We start from the raw sequence: 18,564 nt of genomic DNA, 5'->3' as shown, positions 1-18,564 counted from the left end.
CTATAATGTCCAGTGATGTCATATTGCTCTATAATGTCCAGTGATGTCATAGTGCTCTATAATGTCCAGTGATGTCATAGTGCTCTATAATGTCCAGTGATGTCATATTGCTCTATAACGTCCAGTGATGTCATATTGCTCTATAATGCCCAGTGATGTTATATTGCTCTATAATGTCCTGTGATGTCATATTGCTCTATAATGTCCAGTGATGTCATATTACTCTATAATGTCCAGTGATGTCATAGTGCTCTATAATGTCCAGTGATGTCATATTACTCTATAATGTCCAGTGATGTCATATTACTCTATAATGTCCAGTGATGTCATATTGCTCTATAACGTCCTGTGATGTCATATTACTCTATAATGTCCAGTGATGTCATATTACTCTATAATGTCCAGTGATGTCATATTGCTCTATAACGTCCTGTGATGTCATATTGCTCTATAATGTCCAGTGATGTCATATTACTCTATAATGTCCAGTGATGTCATATTGCTCTATAATGTCCAGTGATGTCATATTGCTCTATAATGTCCAGTGATGTCATATTACTCTATAATGTCCAGTGATGTCATATTGCTCTATAACGTCCTGTGATGTGGTAGCTATATAATGTTCTTATGTCCTCTAGGGCTGTAATGGCTCATAATATTATGATGTCTGACTGTTTTGTGATGTCATAGTGTCTTGTGATGTCATAACAACTTGTCATTAAATCCTACATTGTTACACTGACCTTTGTTGCAATAATGTCCTATTGTATGTATTGGTGGTAGTGACAATAGATGGATATAGACAGAGGTCCCACTCCCCAGTGCTATATACAAGAGCAGCGGCACTGTATACAGCTGTTGTGTGGGCACAGACTCAGTCTGCAGAGATATAATCTGGCTTTATTCCTCTTTCATCTAAGGTTGTTGTTACATATACCGTAGACCCCACAGAACTGCGTATAATGGCAAGTTACACTGTAGTTCTCTTTTAACATATCTGTAGAAAGCTGAGTGACAATGCAAGTACTTGTAGTGATCTCAAGTGATGCCTTTTTCTCTAGTCACATCCAGAGCAGCTTTCAAATCCTTTTCTATTCTGGTGTCAGACATGTGACATAAACGCTGATCCCTCCCTGTGTGACTGTCACCGCACCTCAGTAACAGGAAACCTCCAGAAAGTGCAGCTTTGGAACTGAATGGAGAAGAATATAATAATGGTCTAGAGCGGACAAAGCCCAAACACTCCGCAGGCTGCAAGGAAACAGCAGCCAACTTATACAGAAGCCTCTGCTGGTAATTCTCTGCAGCTTCCCCAGAACCCCCAACCCAAAAAACAACATGTTTTTATTTTGCAGTCGGAGGTTCGTGCCAAGATATTCACGTGGCATCTGCAATAAAATCTCCAGAAACTCTCGGCTGCGTCACGTGCGCTAGAGAAACAACTTCCAGAAAGGCCAATGTGAACGCTGACCTCTTCCAGTTACAATCCGTGAGTCATTTCTGAGCCGAACGGATCAATCTGAGGCCGGAGCGAGAACCTGGAGCGGGATCCATTACAGGCTCTTACTGTACATTGTATCAATTAGGGATCTGGACTAAATCTCAGGAATATAGAACGTCTTCTGGGAAAGCTGGATGACGACCACTATGGACTCAGGACAAGTCAGTAGTCACCCAGCTTTTCTTCACGTGCCTCTGCAGATAGGTAAACGGATATATCTAGGCACGGCAGGGGTCTCAAACAGCTGGATACAATCCATGTTGGAGTTGTATCACACCGAATGTATAAAAAAATAGCTCCACTCCTACCCCTAGGCTGTGTCTGGTACTGCAGCTCGGATTCCTACATTTGGCAGCCCATAGACAAAACAGTTTTTCTTAACTTAAGCAGCCATCTGTTATCAAATAGTTTGACAGCTTTATTGTGAAGTTATGTGCTCCCATCCGAAGCACTGACCTCCCATCTGCTCCTTCGGTGCACACAGTGAACAGAAGGTCAGGATCGAGGCTTTACTATCCCTTCTTTGTCCTGACCTCCTGTTCATACAATAACATTATGTGCACCAGAGGAGCAGAGCGGAGGTCAGTACTCCAGCAGGAGCACATAACTCCACAATAACATTGTCAGCAAGTGATACAACATTACACTAGACGCAGGTGGTGGTGGAGATATTCTTACTGGATTACTTCTAGCAGCCCTTCATAAGTCTAGACCACTAGGAAGATTTCGTGCAGGGAGCATGCCCACTCAAGGATGCCTGGAGAGCATGCCCACTCAAGGATTCTTAGGAATAATTTTATATAAGGGTGCATGTCCACTCCAGGACTTTTTTTTAAAGGAGCATGCGCATTCAAGGACTTTGTTTTATAGGAATTATGCCTACTAAAGGATTATTTCAGGGAGCATGACCATTCAAGACTTTTTTTTTTTTTTTTTTAGAGAGCATGCTTAATGAAAGACTCTCTTATTAAGAATTATCCCCAATCAAGGACTCTCTTACGGAGCATGCTCATTCCAGACTACGCCTTCAGAATGATTTATTTCTGTAGATTATTTGGGTACAGTATGTGTACCATTCCCTTTTTATGGTGGCTGATTCTGTTTTGCTGACCCTCAGTTCTTGCGCCTGTCCTCAGCATTGCACAAGCAGAGCACATGGCACCTCACATCAATCCATAGGCCAGGAAGACGATACACTTGTTGGTTTGTCCAACACTAAGAAGGAGTAGGATCCCGTTACAAGAACACCGTGAGCCAGCTTGTGTTTCCTGCCCTGTCTACACCCGCGGATGGATGTGAGGAGCGCACACACCACTCTGGCTCCAGCCTATACCCAACGGCCAGGCTCCAGAGTTGGCAGGTGTCTTGGTGTTTCCCAGCCGCTGTCAAAACTCAGACACCGAGCTCCTCAGAGTCACACAAAATAAGATCTGGCCAACGCTGGAGCCAAGATAGAAAAAGAGAAGGAAAAGAGACTGGAAATGTATAAGACAGAGCAAACACTGCAAACTATTAATAGACAGATTAAAAATCCAGGGCAAAGGATGAGAACCGGACACCTGTCAGCAGACAGCGGGAACTGGCCAGACCCACAGGGGGCTATGAGACCAAACTGGAACTGTGGAGGGCTGGGGCAGCAGATAGCAGGGTAATAATGGACGTCTCATTCCTGATCTTCAGTAACTAGGAGCCAGACGGCTACTATCAGCAGAATACAGACTGTGCAGACGGCTAATATAGATGGGGTGGGCATCTCAGGGTATAGCTTTATTTAAATAGGACCTCTCACCCCCTCCACCAACTCCATCTTTTTGCATCCTTCAATAGGCTTCGCCCCTCTGATTCCAGAGCCATTGTAATTTCTTCTCTAGCCCCCACCATTCCTGAGCAATCAATGCTATCAAGGTTTTACCTCCCAAAACACTAATTGACTCCTTACCATCAGGTGCGAGGTCCTAGATGATCGGCTTCAATCAAGGACCGTCCACCATAACAGTAGGGAGTCTAATTATCATATTGGGTGCTGGAAGTAAGAGCACAGATTTCTCAGGAATGGTGGGGCTAGAGAATAGGGGGACTATTATAAAGGAGGGGCGGCTATTAAAGTATGCAAGAAGATGGAGTTGGCGAGGTGGTGAAAGGCCCCCTCTAAACCTGCACAGGGTCTCCATAATCTCAGCCTGTGGAGTAACCAGCGCTTGGCCCTGCTGTCCTGGGTGAGGGGTCGCCATGGGTGGCCATCTTCAGTCCTTCGATCCCTGGTGGGGTTATCCCACTCTTAACACTTCCCTTGTTCACAATGTGGCCACTTGGGGGCAGTTGCAGAACCTCAGTGATTACAAGAATGGGAATCTGGACGTGTCCCATAGAAGTGAACGTAGAGGGGTCACATCTGCACCAACTCTCCATTTGCAGAGGGGACTTGGGGGCACTTATGGATTCACATTGTTGTGATTGTCAGAGGTTCCCGAGGTCGGACCCCCAAACACTTCTTCTCTATCTACTAGGCAGGAAATAAGTATCAAGAGTAGGATCCCATTAATAGAGGGGGGGTCCCGAATACAAGTTAGACCTATAAAGATGACCTCAGTCCCCGGAGGACCCGACGTGTCTGAGTGTTACATGGATAGCCCAATGTGTGTAATACTTAATTTCCCCTGTGGAGGCACTGCAGGGGGATTTCACACTTGCTACTGAGCGGATCTCCGGGGGTCTTAGCAGCACGAGACTCTGTAAACAGGATTTTTCTGTTTTGCACAATCCCTTTGTGTTACAAAGAACCCGCTAAGGCCAAAGATAAAAACTTCTGTGCTGTTTTGGGAGCGCAGTGTGAATACGGCTCTGCCTTATAGCGATCCCTCTGCTTTATGTTATTGAATTCCTCCTGATGGCTGCTCCCCTGCCAAAACCACAAAAATCGTGAAGTTAGACTTTTCTCACAGTTCGGCTGCCAACCTCTTCCCTTTCCCAGGAGCCGCACAAAGGTGCTTCTGTAGCTCAGATGTAGAAGCCGCAGTACCTGATGTAAGGAGAGCGACGCAGCACCGGCCCGACCACAGGCTCAACCACTGCAGCAACCTCCCCCATCCAAACCATGTCAGGGACCCTGGGAAATAATAACTGAGGACTAATGACACCCAATAGCCAAAAGAAAGACCCTATTCACATTGTATCATCTGTGCACCAGGAAGAGGCAAGTGAGCTGGATATGAGGACACGGCCTGCAGCGGTATATACTGTATATATACATAGCAAGTCCCAGTATTGTCTGATGGAGCAATAACAGAGTCCCTGCCCAACCCCAAATCTCCCCAAAGAGAAAGTTCTGCTGTAAAGCGTTCTACTAGACCTACTGTTACCACGGACATGCTGCTGAATTATACTTCAGAGCTGTACTCACAATTCTACAGGCATTAGAGCTGAAATACTGGATGTAACTCAGTATCAGTACAGGATAAGTAATGTAATGTATGTACACAGTGACTGTACCAGCAGAATAGTGAGCGCAGCTCTGGAGTATAATACAGGATAAGTAATGTAATGTATATACACAGTGACTGTACCAGCAGAATAGTGAGCGCAGCTCTGGAGTATAATACAGGATAAGTAATGTAATGTATGTACACAGTGACTGTACCAGCAGAATAGTGAGCGCAGCTCTGGAGTATAATACAGGATAAGTAATGTAATGTATGTACACAGAGACTGCACCAGCAGAATAGTGAGCGTAGCTCTGGAGTATAATACAGGATAAGTAATGTAATGTATGTACACAGTGACTGTACCAGCAGAATAGTGAGCGCAGCTCTGGAGTATAATACAGGATAAGTAATGTAATGTATGTACACAGTGACTGTACCAGCAGAATAGTGAGCGCAGCTCTGGAGTATAATACAGGATAAGTAATGTAATGTATGTACACAGTGACTGTACCAGCAGAATAGTGAGCGCAGCTCTGGAGTATAATACAGGATAAGTAATGTAATGTATGTACACAGAGACTGCACCAGCAGAATAGTGAGCGCAGCTCTGGAGTATAATACAGGATAAGTAATGTAATGTATGTACACAGAGACTGCACCAGCAGAATAGTGAGCGCAGCTCTGGAGTATAATACAGGATAAGTAATGTAATGTATATACACAGTGACTGTACAAGCAGAATAGTGAGCGCAGCTCTGGAGTATAATACAGGATAAGTAATGTAATGTATGTACACAGTGACTGCACCAGCAGAATAGTGAGCGCAGCTCTGGAGTATAATACAGGATAAGTAATGTAATGTATGTACACAGTGACTGTACCAGCAGAATAGTGAGCGCAGCTCTGAAGTATAATACAGGATAAGTAATGTAATGTATGTACACAGTGACTGTACCAGCAGAATAGTGAGCGCAGCTCTGAAGTATAATACAGGATAAGTAATGTAATTTATGTACACAGTGACTGTACCAGCAGAATAGTGAGCGCAGCTCTGGAGTATAATACAGGATAAGTAATGTAATGTATATACACAGTGACTGTACAAGCAGAATAGTGAGCGCAGCTCTGGAGTATAATACAGGATAAGTAATGTAATGTATGTACACAGTGACTGCAGTGAATGGTTCGACAGCGACTGCAGAGCACTACGCCATAACCTAAGAACAGCCTCCAACCAAAAACACAGGGACCCCAACAACAAGGAGGTGAGGGAAGCCTACAACAATCTATGCAAGCAATACAAGGGCACCCTCAGAGAGAAGAAACAGAGATACCTCTCCCACAAAATTGAGCAACTAGAGGACTCCCTCCAGGACAGCTCATTCTGGGAGACCTGGCACCACATGGGCACAAAGCCCAAGAAAAACTCTCTCCACATCCAAAATGGCAATATCTGGCTCAACTACTTCAGAGGTCTCTACAAAAACATCCCAGAAGAAGAACTAACCCCAGAACAGCAACAGATAATCACCAAACTGAGGGACATGGAGAAAGCCATCAAAGACTTCCAGAACCCTCTGGACTCGCCAATCACCATAAAAGATATACAGGAAAGAATTGCCGTGCTGAAAGGCAAAAAGGCCAGTGGCCCTGACGGCATCCTACCAGAGATGATCAAATACAGCCCTCCAGCAATACACGCGGCACTGGCAAAGCTATTCACCCTCGTGCTCAATGCTGGACACTTCCCCGAAGACTGGAACAAAGGGCTCATAACCCCCATCTACAAGAATGGGGACCAATATGACCCCAACAACTACAGAGGGATCTGCGTCAGCAGCACATAGCTGGGGAAACTGTACAACAGCATCATCAATAACAGAATCCTCACCTTCCTCACACAACACGGGGTCCTCAGCAAGAGCCAAGCAGGGTTCATGCCAAACCACCGCACCACAGACCATATCTACACCCTGCACAGCCTCATCAAGACGCACGTCCACAACACCAGAAGAGGCAAGATATTCGCCTGCTTCGTGGACTTTAAGAAGGCGTTTGATTCAGTATGGCACCCAGGCCTACTCCTAAAACTCCTAGAGAGCGGAATAGGAGGAAGAACGTACGACGTCATCAAGAGCTCCTACACCGGAAACCAGTGCAGTGTGAAGGTGAATGGGAAAAGGACAGCATACTTCCAACAGGCCCGAGGGGTCAGACAAGGCTGTAGCCTGAGCCCAACGCTCTTCAACATCTATATCAATGAACTGGCTACAGCCCTGGAGGCCTCACCAACCCCAGGCCTCACCCTGAACGACCGGGAGGTGAAGTTCCTGCTGTATGCCGATGACCTCCTACTCCTGGCCCCCACCGAGAAAGACCTCCAAGAAAGCCTATCAGTGCTGGAAAAATTCAGCACCACATGGGCCCTACCCATCAACCAGAAGAAGACCAAAATCATGGTATTCCAGAAGAAGGGCCACAATAAAGCCTCCACCACCCCACAATTCACACTGAACGGCTCCACACTGGAGAAAACCAACAGCTACACCTACCTGGGGCTGGAGCTCAGCCAATCAGGAAGCTTCAAAGCAGCAATAGAAACCCTGAAAACAAAAGCCTGCAGAACCTTCTACGCCATCAGAAGACAACTGTACCACCTCAAACCACCGGTGAGGGTCTGGCTGAAGATATTTGACGCTGTCATCTCCCCGATCCTTCTCTATGGCAGTGAGGTTTGGGGCCCAGCCACCTACCCAGACCAGTCAAAGTGGGATTCCAGCCCAACAGAGAACTTCCACCTGGAGTTCTGCAAATACCTGCTCCATGTCCATCGCAACACCACCAACATAGCCTGCAGGGCAGAGCTAGGCAGACTCCCCCTATGGCTCACCATACAGAAGAGGGCGCTAGCTTTCCAGGCACACACCCAGGGGAGCGAGCCCGACTCCTACCACCACCAAGCATGGCTAAGCCACCTGAGCAAACCAGACATTCACCAACCAAACAGCAGCCAACCACCAAACCAAAAACTCCAACAGATGATAACCAAGGCCGAAATAAAGGCGACCACAGAGGCAAATAGAGAGCGGTACATTGAAGAATGGAGAAACGAAACACATAACTCCAAGAAACTCACCGTGTACCAATCCCTACAAAGGGACTACACCATGGCCACCTACCTGGAGAGAATACGCCACCCCAAGCACAGACAGACCCTGAGCCGGTACAGACTGAGCGCCCACAACCTAGAGATAGAGACGGGGCGATACAGGCAGACGTACAAGCCACGGGAGAAGAGACTGTGCCAGCACTGTGACCAGGGGGTCCTAGAAGACGAGACCCACTTCCTGCTACACTGCACCAAATACTCAGCTGTGAGGGCCATCTACTACCAAAGACTCTCTGCCCACATCCCAGACTTCATATCTGCAGACGAGAAGAGGAAACTCTACATCCTACTGGGAGAAGAAGAGGCCACTGTGGAGATCGCTGCCCAATACGTGTCCAGCTGTCACCAAACAAGAGGAAGATGAGACTCCACGGACTGTTATATTTATCCCAAAACACCCGTCCCACCCACCCCCACCCCCACCTCCCCATATAGCAGCCACCAACGAAGAGGAAGATGAGACTTCACGGACTGTTATACCCCAAACCAACCGCCCTGCCCTGCCCCACCTCCAACCCCCCCCCCCATATAGCAGCCACCAACGAAGAGGAAGATGAGACTCCATGGACTGTTATAACCCAACCCCCCCCCCCATACCCACCACCCACCCAACCCAACACCCCCCCCCCCCCCCCCCGCCCACTTTACTAGCTTTGGCAATGCCAAATAACTATTCGGACGTGCCAATAAAGCATTTTTGATTTGATTTGATTTGACTGCACCAGCAGAATAGTGAGCGCAGCTCTGCAGTATAATACAGGATAAGTAATGTAATGTATGTACACAGTGACTGCACCAGCAGAATAGTGAGCGCAGCTCTGGAGTATAATACAGGATAAGTAATGTAATGTATGTACACAGTGACTGTACCAGCAGAATAGTGAGCGCAGCTCTAGAGTATAATACAGGATCAGTAATGTAATGTATGTACAAAGTGACTGTACCAGCAGAATAGTGAGCGCAGCTCTGGAGTATAATACAGGATAAGTAATGTAATGTATGTACACAGTGACTGCACCAGCAGAATAGTGAGCGCAGCTCTGTAGTATAATACAGATAAGTAATGTAATGTACGTACACAGTGACTGCACCAGCAGAATAGTGAGTGCAGCTCTGGAGTATAATACAGGATAAGTAATGTAATGTATGTACACAGTGACTGTACCAGCAGAATAGTGAGTGCAGCACTGGAGTATAATACAGGATAAGTAATGTAATGTATGTACACAGTGACTGCACCAGCAGAATAGTGAGCGCAGCTCTGGAGTATAATACAGATAAGTAATGTAAAGTATGTACACAGTGACTGTACCAGCAGAATAGTGAGTGCAGCTCTGGAGTATAATACAGGATAAGTAATGTAATGTATGTACACAGTGACTGTACCAGCAGAATAGTGAGCGCAGCTCTGGGGTATAATACAGGATAAGTAATGTAATGTATGTACACAGTGACTGTACCAGCAGAATAGTGAGTGCAGCTCTGGAGTATAATACAGGATAAGTAATGTAATGTATGTACACAGTGACTGTACCAGCAGAATAGTGAGTGCAGCTCTGGAGTATAATACAGGATAAGTAATGTAATGTATGTACACAGTGACTGTACCAGCAGAATAGTGAGTGCAGCTCTGGAGTATAATACAGGATAAGTAATGTAATGTATGTACACAGTGACTGTACCAGCAGAATAGTGAGCGCAGCTCTGGAGTATAATACAGGATAAGTAATGTAATGTATGTACACAGTGACTGCACCAACAGAATAGTGAGTGCAGCTCTGGAGTATAATACAGGATAAGTAATGTAATGTATGTACACAGTGGTGTACCAGCAGAATAGTGAGCGCAGCTCCTGGAGTATAATACAGGATAAGTAATGTAATGTATGTACACAGTGACTGTACCAGCAGAATAGTGAGCGCAGCTCCTGGAGTATAATACAGGATAAGTAATGTAATGTATGTACACAGTGACTGTACCAGCAGAATAGTGAGCGCAGCTCCTGGAGTATAATACAGGATAAGTAATGTAATGTATGTACACAGTGACTGTACCAACAGAATAGTGAGTGCAGCTCTGGAGTATAATACAGGATAAGTAATGTAATGTATGTACACAGTGACTGTACCAGCAGAATAGTGAGCGCAGCTCTGGAGTATAATACAGGATAAGTAATGTAATGTATGTACACAGTGACTGCACCAGCAGAATAGTGAGCGCAGCTCTGGAGTATAATACAGGATAAGTAATGTAATGTATGTACACAGTGACTGTACCAGCAGAATAGTGAGCGCAGCTCTGGAGTATAATACAGGATAAGTAATGTAATGTATGTGCACAGTGACTGTACCAGCAGAATAGTGAGCGCAGCTCCTGGAGTATAATACAGCATGTAACTCAGGATCAGTACAGTATTATATAGGTGCATTATATTTCGCCATTATTTGTGCCAGGACATGTATATTCAGCTGTTCCCCTCCATCGCTCTGTGTGACTATACTGAATTTGCTGTTATCCTCCACCCAACGCTCAAAAATGAAGAAAAATATTGAATGGTTCCCATATACATCAGAGCCGTCTTATGTTCCTATAAAGCAGCAGACTGTATTTTGGCTGGAAACTTCAATAATTAGTCCAAGCTAAATACGTTCCTTCCTAGTCTGTGCCACCCAGCTTTCCCTCGCTCCCTTCTCTCCGGTAATTAATTAGTGTCAGTCTTTATTAGGAGACATCTGGGCTTGGCTGCCATGTAACCCATATGGCGGTGACTTCGTATTCACCTGCGCCCCTCTGGGCTTAGAACAAAGTGTATCTACATCTCACAGGTACGGGCATGTGGTACTATATGGCGGCGCAGTATGAGCAGGGTGGAATAAGCCGATCATACGTGAATGTGTTACTTGTTTTCCTCATATGTTCTGCCGCTTTCCATGACGGGGTTAATTCTAAGGTTTGTATCGCTTCTATATCAGAATATAAACAGCGTCTGGCCGTGGAGGAAAATCCCGTCCGCTGACACAGCGGTCTTTCATTAGCTGCAATCAGTGAGTGGCGGTCCGGGGGCCGTAATGTGAAATCTATGGGATAAGTTACAGGCGATTAATATGCCGCGGCTTTCCCTGTACAAATAGTCGATAGCTGTGAGCACATGGTGCAACGTTCCACATGGCGTAACGCAAATCCCTGGCAGGCGCTGCCGGTGCACGTACGCTAGTAATTACAATTAGCAGGGCAGTATTAGTGGACATGCTCAGGTGACTCTCAGTCATGTCTAGGAAGCCGCTGCCGAACAAAACCGTCTTCTTTACTGCGCCAAAGTCAGGCAAGACAAAAATAAGCAGATACTCAGACACCTACGCATGAGCGAGCGCCACAGCGCCCAATATCACGGATACGAGGAGGTCTGGTCCGCAACGTGTCCTATAGGCAACCTTTACATAACTAGCAACAATGTGTCTTAAAGGGGAAGTCCTGGGTCACTCTTTTGTCATAACTTTTGGTCTTTGGGGAGTGGCAGTGTAGGTGAACTGCTTGGTAGCTGCCAAAGGGGGCGCCATGACGTTGTTCTGTCTTGGCTAGAGTTTCTATATATAGGAGAAATGAGTAACTCGTATGGCGCCTCCTATAGGGCCGAGTCACACAAATCAGATGTTGTACATTATAGTGTATCTTCCTGTGTCATCTGTGTCCCATTTCTGATCCGTGTGCCATCCATGTCCAATCTGTGTCCAGTCCGTGTGCAATCTGTGTGGCATCCGTGTCCAGTCCATGTGTGATCCGTGTCCAGTCCATGTGCCATCCTCGTCTGGTCTATGTGCCATAATTTTTTGATTAGTGTTCGATACGTCTGCGGTGTTCTTTCTTTGTCAGTCTCATCTATCTTGGTTTTTATTTTTTGCTCCTCCCCTGGACCTGAAGAGACCCCGGGGTATAATAATTTACCGCACTGTGTGCCCTGGCGGTCATTTTATTTTGTCCAGAACGAATCCCCATAACCACACAATTTGGGATATTCGGGTCAAACACATTTGTTCATCTCTATTTGTGTTAGCGCTCTGTTTGCCCTTCGATGGTCCAGAACAACGGACATCCCGGCTCTAGTGTGAACCTTGCAGGATTTCTTATACACCTGTGTAGATTCTCGGCACATTTGCTGCAGAGGCTTCTTCTGCTTAGTATTTACCTTGCAATGTGGAGAAACTTTCTAATTCTTAATTAGTTTTGGCGCACGTCTGACTTTTGCCGCAGATCGGGGGCCATCTTGAAACAAGAGTCACATGCTCCTACATCAGGGCGCTGCGGCTGCTTCTTTGATGCTTCACTTGACCATGACCATTGTCAGATTTGCATTACAGGAATCATTTCTACGAGCTTTAGTTCCACCGTCTTTGGGTTTTAGGAGCGTTGAGCCAGTCGCACTTCCTACGCTTTTTGTCGCCTGTGTAGTTCCATCTGGCGCTCGCGTTGTTGCATCATAACGTTGATGCAATTTCTGACACTAAAGTGTCTTCCCTGTAATAGTGAATGTCCCCGGTGTATCAGTTCACTGACAGATTCCGGTGATGGATACAATGTTACAATTGCTTTCAGTACAGATACAATAGTTCACTCCAGGAGTTTAGCCCCGCCCCTTGACGTCGCTGCCCCCTGTGGTCCTGCATGGGCGCTGCTAATGATTTTGTCATCGCTGAAAGCAGATTTATGACAAGTTGTTAATCTTCAGGTAATGATAGATGGGAAGGATCAGCAGCTCCGCTGCCAGCGCCTGCGGGGGGAGGAGGGGAGGCAGCACATGGCAGGGTGTATAACCAGCTTTATCTGATCCCTGGAAAGTAGGGTAGCTTTCACTGTGATAATTAGCTAGTGATGCAGGAGAGAGTCAGATGACCAACAAGTCAGGTGACAACCCCGTGTGAAGGGTACAGTTAATGCAAAGTACAATGGCGCCCATCAGGAAACCTCTCAACATAATCCTCTGATGTAATCCATAAGGGCAGTGTGAACACGTAAGCGTATGCATTGTCCGTCTGTCAGCCATGTTCTCCCCAGCTAGCACACTGACCCATTCATTTCTATGGCGCCATACGCACGCTCGTGTATCACTGGTCCGTGTATGGTCAGATCATATTCCTGTGGCCCGGGCTCACAGAGAGAAGTGAATGAGGTTGTGCAGGAGCAGGCGGCACACGGATGTGACCCATGAGCTGATCAAGGGGTTTTAGGACAGAGCGGGCACATGCACACGTATGCATCATCAGCATCGGCCATGTACTATCGGGTTCATCTATGGGGCTAAGACTGGGGAAGAACTCAGGTCAGGTCCTATTCCATATCCATCCATGCACCATCCCTGCGTTCATCCATGGTCATGTCCACATAGCCTAATGTCACAGCCAAGTGAGCAACTACTGCTTTTAAGAGCCCGAAATGTGCTCCCATCAGTTGTCACTTCCCTTCCCCCACTCCTCATCTATAAGTCATTACTCAGCAAGGGCGGGGATGACATCTCTGCTCCCTCCTGATGTGAAGATGATGGCGGTTATCCTGGAGGATACAGGTGCTTGTCGGATATGCAATATGGAACGATGATGTTTATAGCAGTTGTATCTGGACTTGTACTTTAGGTTTCGGTATTTCCTATAGGCGGCCGCTCTGGGGTTTTGTGCTGTCTGTGTCCTTCCTTGTCCCGGTATTTATAGACGTGATGAATAGACGGCGGTTCAGGTCGCCCCGGCTTTACGCCCCATTTGTTTTCAGACCCGTCCGCACAGACATAAATACCACATTCTATAAACTCAGAAGATGTCTCTGCGAAGTCTTGTGAGGGGTGAACTGAGGACGTGGGGACTGAACAAGAGGAGGTGGGATACTGACCGCCATATGGCAGGAGGACGTTCCACAGATCAACGCCAGCCGCGACGTGATTGGCTGATGTTCACATGGCAGATTATTTCCGGTCACGTCGGCGCCGATCACACCTATTGAGAAACACGGGAGAATATAAGAGTCGGTCACATGACTAACTATAGACACTCGCAGAAAATGACTAAAAATGCCGCAAATAACCATTTAAAGGGGATCTCCACCCAAGGCTGAAAGTCAGCCATATATGAGTATGTAAGAAGACAAGGACGCGGCTCATGCTCAGACGTTCAATTTCTGTTTCTTACGGAGATATTCAGAGTAGCGTCAGTTCAGACATCTTGCCAAAAGACAACAGGAAGTGCAAGTAAGAATCAATATGGCTGCACTTCCTGTTATGGGAACTATTGGGGTCTATGGTATGGGCAGGTTCATGGGGGAGCAGATAAACTGTGACATCCCATATATTATATATAGATGATCCATGCCATTGTAATCTTGTCTGTGTTGCTGATGATGATGTGATCTCCACAGAACAGGAAGCGTTAGATTATTAGGCCTAGTGGCCAGAGTGAAAACTGCAGGATTATAGGCTTTAGGTAGGACATAGGTAGGAAAACCCGATTTGGGGTCGGAGAACGTGTTTAATTCATTTCTTAGTTCCATTATTTATAATTATTGTGATTAATATTAATAAGAGTATAAAATGTAGCTAATAAAATGGATGAGATATTTTATGAAGAAGAAATTATTAGGCGGAATATGATTGTAAGCCAATGAATGATATAATATATATGGCGATGATACATGGAAATGATACAATGATACAGTATGTGACACATTGTATAACTTGTATCCATAGTCACCTCTAGTATTAGGTGGGTTATACAGTATTGTTTGCATTGTATCTATACGAGCACTAGCCTTGGTGTTTTCGTGATTCTGCCGGTGACCCCGCCTGCACCCCTGGCCCCGGTGTACTCGGAGGACCCTCTGCTAATTCCCGTACAATGGCGAGCGCGGTTAATGAGGCAGCTGTATAAGCATCGCGTTTTATAACCCCAATTAATATGGAGAACCAGTTGTTTAACAGCTGCGGCCGAAAACCTGATTAACTGCGACACGAGCCCCGAAAGCAGCTGCGAGCTCATTGTAGGCAGACTATGGGGCCAGTGTGTACCTGTCGCTGCACCGGCGCTCGCCTCCCGCATGTTATTGGAAAATGGTTGCAATTTAAGCATTTCCTGAGGCTGTCAGCACCTCCTCAGCCGGAGCAGACCCCAGACTCGCCCCACGTCCCCCTGGAGAGAATTCCCCCAAACACCGCAGTCATTTCACTACATTCCCACGAATATCTTAACGGAGGGAAGTCTGCGGCTCAGGACAAAGGGGAGAAACCCAAAGATTGTATCTATCACTTGTAGAATCCACACGGAACATTCTAGAGAGTTATCTGCAGGAATGACAATGTATCTAATCCTACAATGTCAGATCCCGAATGCCGAACTCCAACCTCGTGTGATACTATCATATGTAATACAGTTTGCTGGGCCGCTGTATCTAAGCCTAGCAAGTGTGATATTGTCGGTTTAGCACAGAAGTGTAGCCCAAGTTCGGATACCCAATGCCATGTGTATTACTGCCCGCTGACCTATGTCTATAAGTCTAGTATATGTGACACTCGTTCCCTTTCCCCCATCCCATAGACCCGTCCCATACAGTGCTATGGAGCAGCGCCCGCCCGGGCTCCGTACACCGCGGCCCCTTCCCCGCTCCCCTGACTTTCTGGCTGCTTTTTATCACATCCTGACACATGAAGAATAGCAATGATCCCTTCTGGCTCCGTTTAACTGTAATTTCTCCTTTTGGCCAAACTTACCGAGCCCCCCGGCGTGAGCGTCAATGAGGGAAGCGGCCACGGCGATCCCGTCCGGAAGGCCAAGGTCACGGGCAGCTTGTGACGTGAGGTTATTCCCCACGGGGACTCCTGGAGACACAACGCGGTTTCCTGGGCAGACGGAGGAAAAATAACAAAAGTTCACACTGATAAAGAGAAATAAAGCAGATTCTCTGAGTAACATGGTGGCGGGGACGGCGAGAAATCCGGACTTATGTCTACTGGAAGGATAAGAGGGGCTGGGGGGGGGGGGGCACAAAGTCTAATAATGGCCCATAGACATTGCCCACCTGGGAGAGCCAATAGATTAGGGCCACAATGACTTACTGCTGGGCCCTTAGTAAATCTGACACTTTTTGGTAATTTTAACAATTCCTTGGCTATCATAGACAGAGTTTCCCCTCTATGGGGCAGAGAGAGCGGCCTCGAGTCATCCTTGTACTATACTGATAGTCGCCATGGCTGGTAATGGGGCGAGTCCCCACCATTCACCATTGTCTTCTGAGCCCTCAGTCCTGCACTGCCATCAAGGGCACCCCAAGAACCACCAAGCTCAGGAAGACTTACTATAGGGAGTGTCCTGGGAGATACTACCGCCACCACCATCCCCAATGAAGACCGCCATCATCACTATAGCACCGTTCAACGTGGATTTCCAGAAGACTAATGGATCCAACGACAGCCCCTGTGAGCCCAACTGTTACTGACTACCACTCCCATCCTCCCGGGATTCCTCCAATGATCTGAGCTGATGGCCATGGCGCCTGCATATACTGCAGTATCGCTCACACCTGAGCCCGGGGGCTGGGAGGTCCGAAGGCTCCTGTGTTGCAAAGTAAGGCCCCAAATGGCACATGGTATCACTTTTCTGTGCCAAAAAGGAAGAAGCAAAGCTATTTATCTATAATGGCAGTCGCCTGTGCGCGGTTATTTGGATTTCTCAGTCTCGGACTTCTAGACATATACAGGAGGATAAAGGTCTCCATACTACTGAGGAGGACGGAGCAGCTGAAACATCATGGCCGCCGTGGCGAAATAATCTATCCTTCCCAATAAAAAACAAATGTCGTCTGAGCACTCAGCAGATTTTTGATGTTGTGGGATGATGGATTACGCTGCGAGCGCTGCGAGGGTCAGAGCGTCTCCGGCGAGTGGGAACCAGATGTTTTTGCATAAATCATGGATACAGTTTGTGTTCTGTACAGTTCAGCTGTTTAGAAGGGACATGAGGATACGCAATAATATAACCTGCCTGCAGGGGGCAATAGTGAGGGGGTAAAATATCAGGGGCTCAGAATGTGGAGACAGAAAGGGTGGAGTGGTCAGTAATAGAAGGGGAAAGTGACAGATACATGTAAGAAATATCAGCATAAATGTCTTATTATAACTCCTATCTATCTATCTATCTCCTATCTATCTATCTCCTATCTATCTATCTATCTATCTATCTATCTTCTATCTATCTATCTATCTATCTATCTCCTATCTATCTATCTATCTATCTATCTATCATCTATCTATCTATCTATCTATCTATCTATCTATCTCCTATCTATCTATCTCCTATCTATCTATCTATCTCCTATCTATCTATCTATCTATCTATCTATCTATCTCCTATCTATCTATCTATCTATCTATCTCCTATCTATCTATCTATCTATCTATCTATCTATCTATCTCCTATCTATCTATCTCCTATCTATCTATCTATCTATCTATCTATCTATCTCCTATCTATCTATCTATCTATCTATCTATCTATCTATCTCCTATCTATCTATCTATCTATCTATCTATCTATCTATCTCCTATCTATCTATCTATCTATCTATCTATCTATCTATCTATCTCCTATCTATCTATCTATCTATCTATCTATCTATCTATCTATCTATCTCCTATCTATCTATCTATCTATCTCCTATCTATCTATCTATCTATCTATCTATCTATCTATCTCCTATCTATCTATCTATCTATCTATCTATCTATCTATCTCCTATCTATCTATCTATCTATCTATCTATCTCCTATCTATCTATCTCCTATCTATCTATCTATCTATCTATCTATCTATCTATCTATCTATCTCCTATCTATCTCCTATCTATCTATCTATCTATCTATCTATCTATCTATCTATCTCCTATCTATCTATCTATCTATCTATCTATCTACTATCTATCTATCTATCTATCTATCTATCTATCTCCTATCTATCTATCTATCTATCTATCTATCTATCTATCTCCTATCTATCTATCTCCTATCTATCTATCTATCTATCTATCTCCTATCTATCTATCTATCTATCTATCTATCTATCTATCTATCTATCTATCTCCTATCTATCTATCTATCTCCTATCTATCTATCTATCTATCTATCTATCTATCTCCTATCTATCTATCTATCTATCTATCTATCTCCTATCTATATATCTATCTATCTATCTATCTATCTATCTATCTATCTATCTCCTATCTATCTATCTATCTCCTATCTATCTATCTATCTATCTATCTCCTATCTATCTATCTATCTATCTATCTATCTATCTATCTATCTATCTCCTATCTATCTATCTATCTATCTATCTCCTATCTATCTATCTCCTATCTATCTATCTATCTATCTATCTATCTATCTATCTATCTATCTCCTATCTATCTATCTATCTATCTATCTCCTATCTATCTATCTCCTATCT

General features: G+C 45.4%; 1 protein-coding gene across 1 annotated transcript in view; it reads right to left on the bottom strand.

Moving 5' to 3' along the window:
- Window positions 1-18,564, bottom strand: part of FGGY (FGGY carbohydrate kinase domain containing) — a 115,876-nt gene that overhangs the window by 43,794 nt on the left and 53,518 nt on the right. Inside the window, exons 7-8 of the mRNA XM_075287782.1 lie at window positions 15,834-15,962; window positions 13,967-14,070 (exon numbers count right to left, since the gene is read on the bottom strand). Coding sequence (XP_075143883.1) covers window positions 13,967-14,070; window positions 15,834-15,962 — 233 coding nt within the window. The remainder of the gene's footprint in view (window positions 1-13,966; window positions 14,071-15,833; window positions 15,963-18,564) is intronic.

This window comes from Leptodactylus fuscus, chromosome 9 (assembly GCF_031893055.1).
Source record: "Leptodactylus fuscus isolate aLepFus1 chromosome 9, aLepFus1.hap2, whole genome shotgun sequence".
NCBI classification, from domain to species: Eukaryota; Metazoa; Chordata; class Amphibia; order Anura; family Leptodactylidae; genus Leptodactylus; species Leptodactylus fuscus.
Note: the sequence above shows the minus strand (reverse complement) of the source record. Positions and strands in the feature narration are given on the sequence as shown.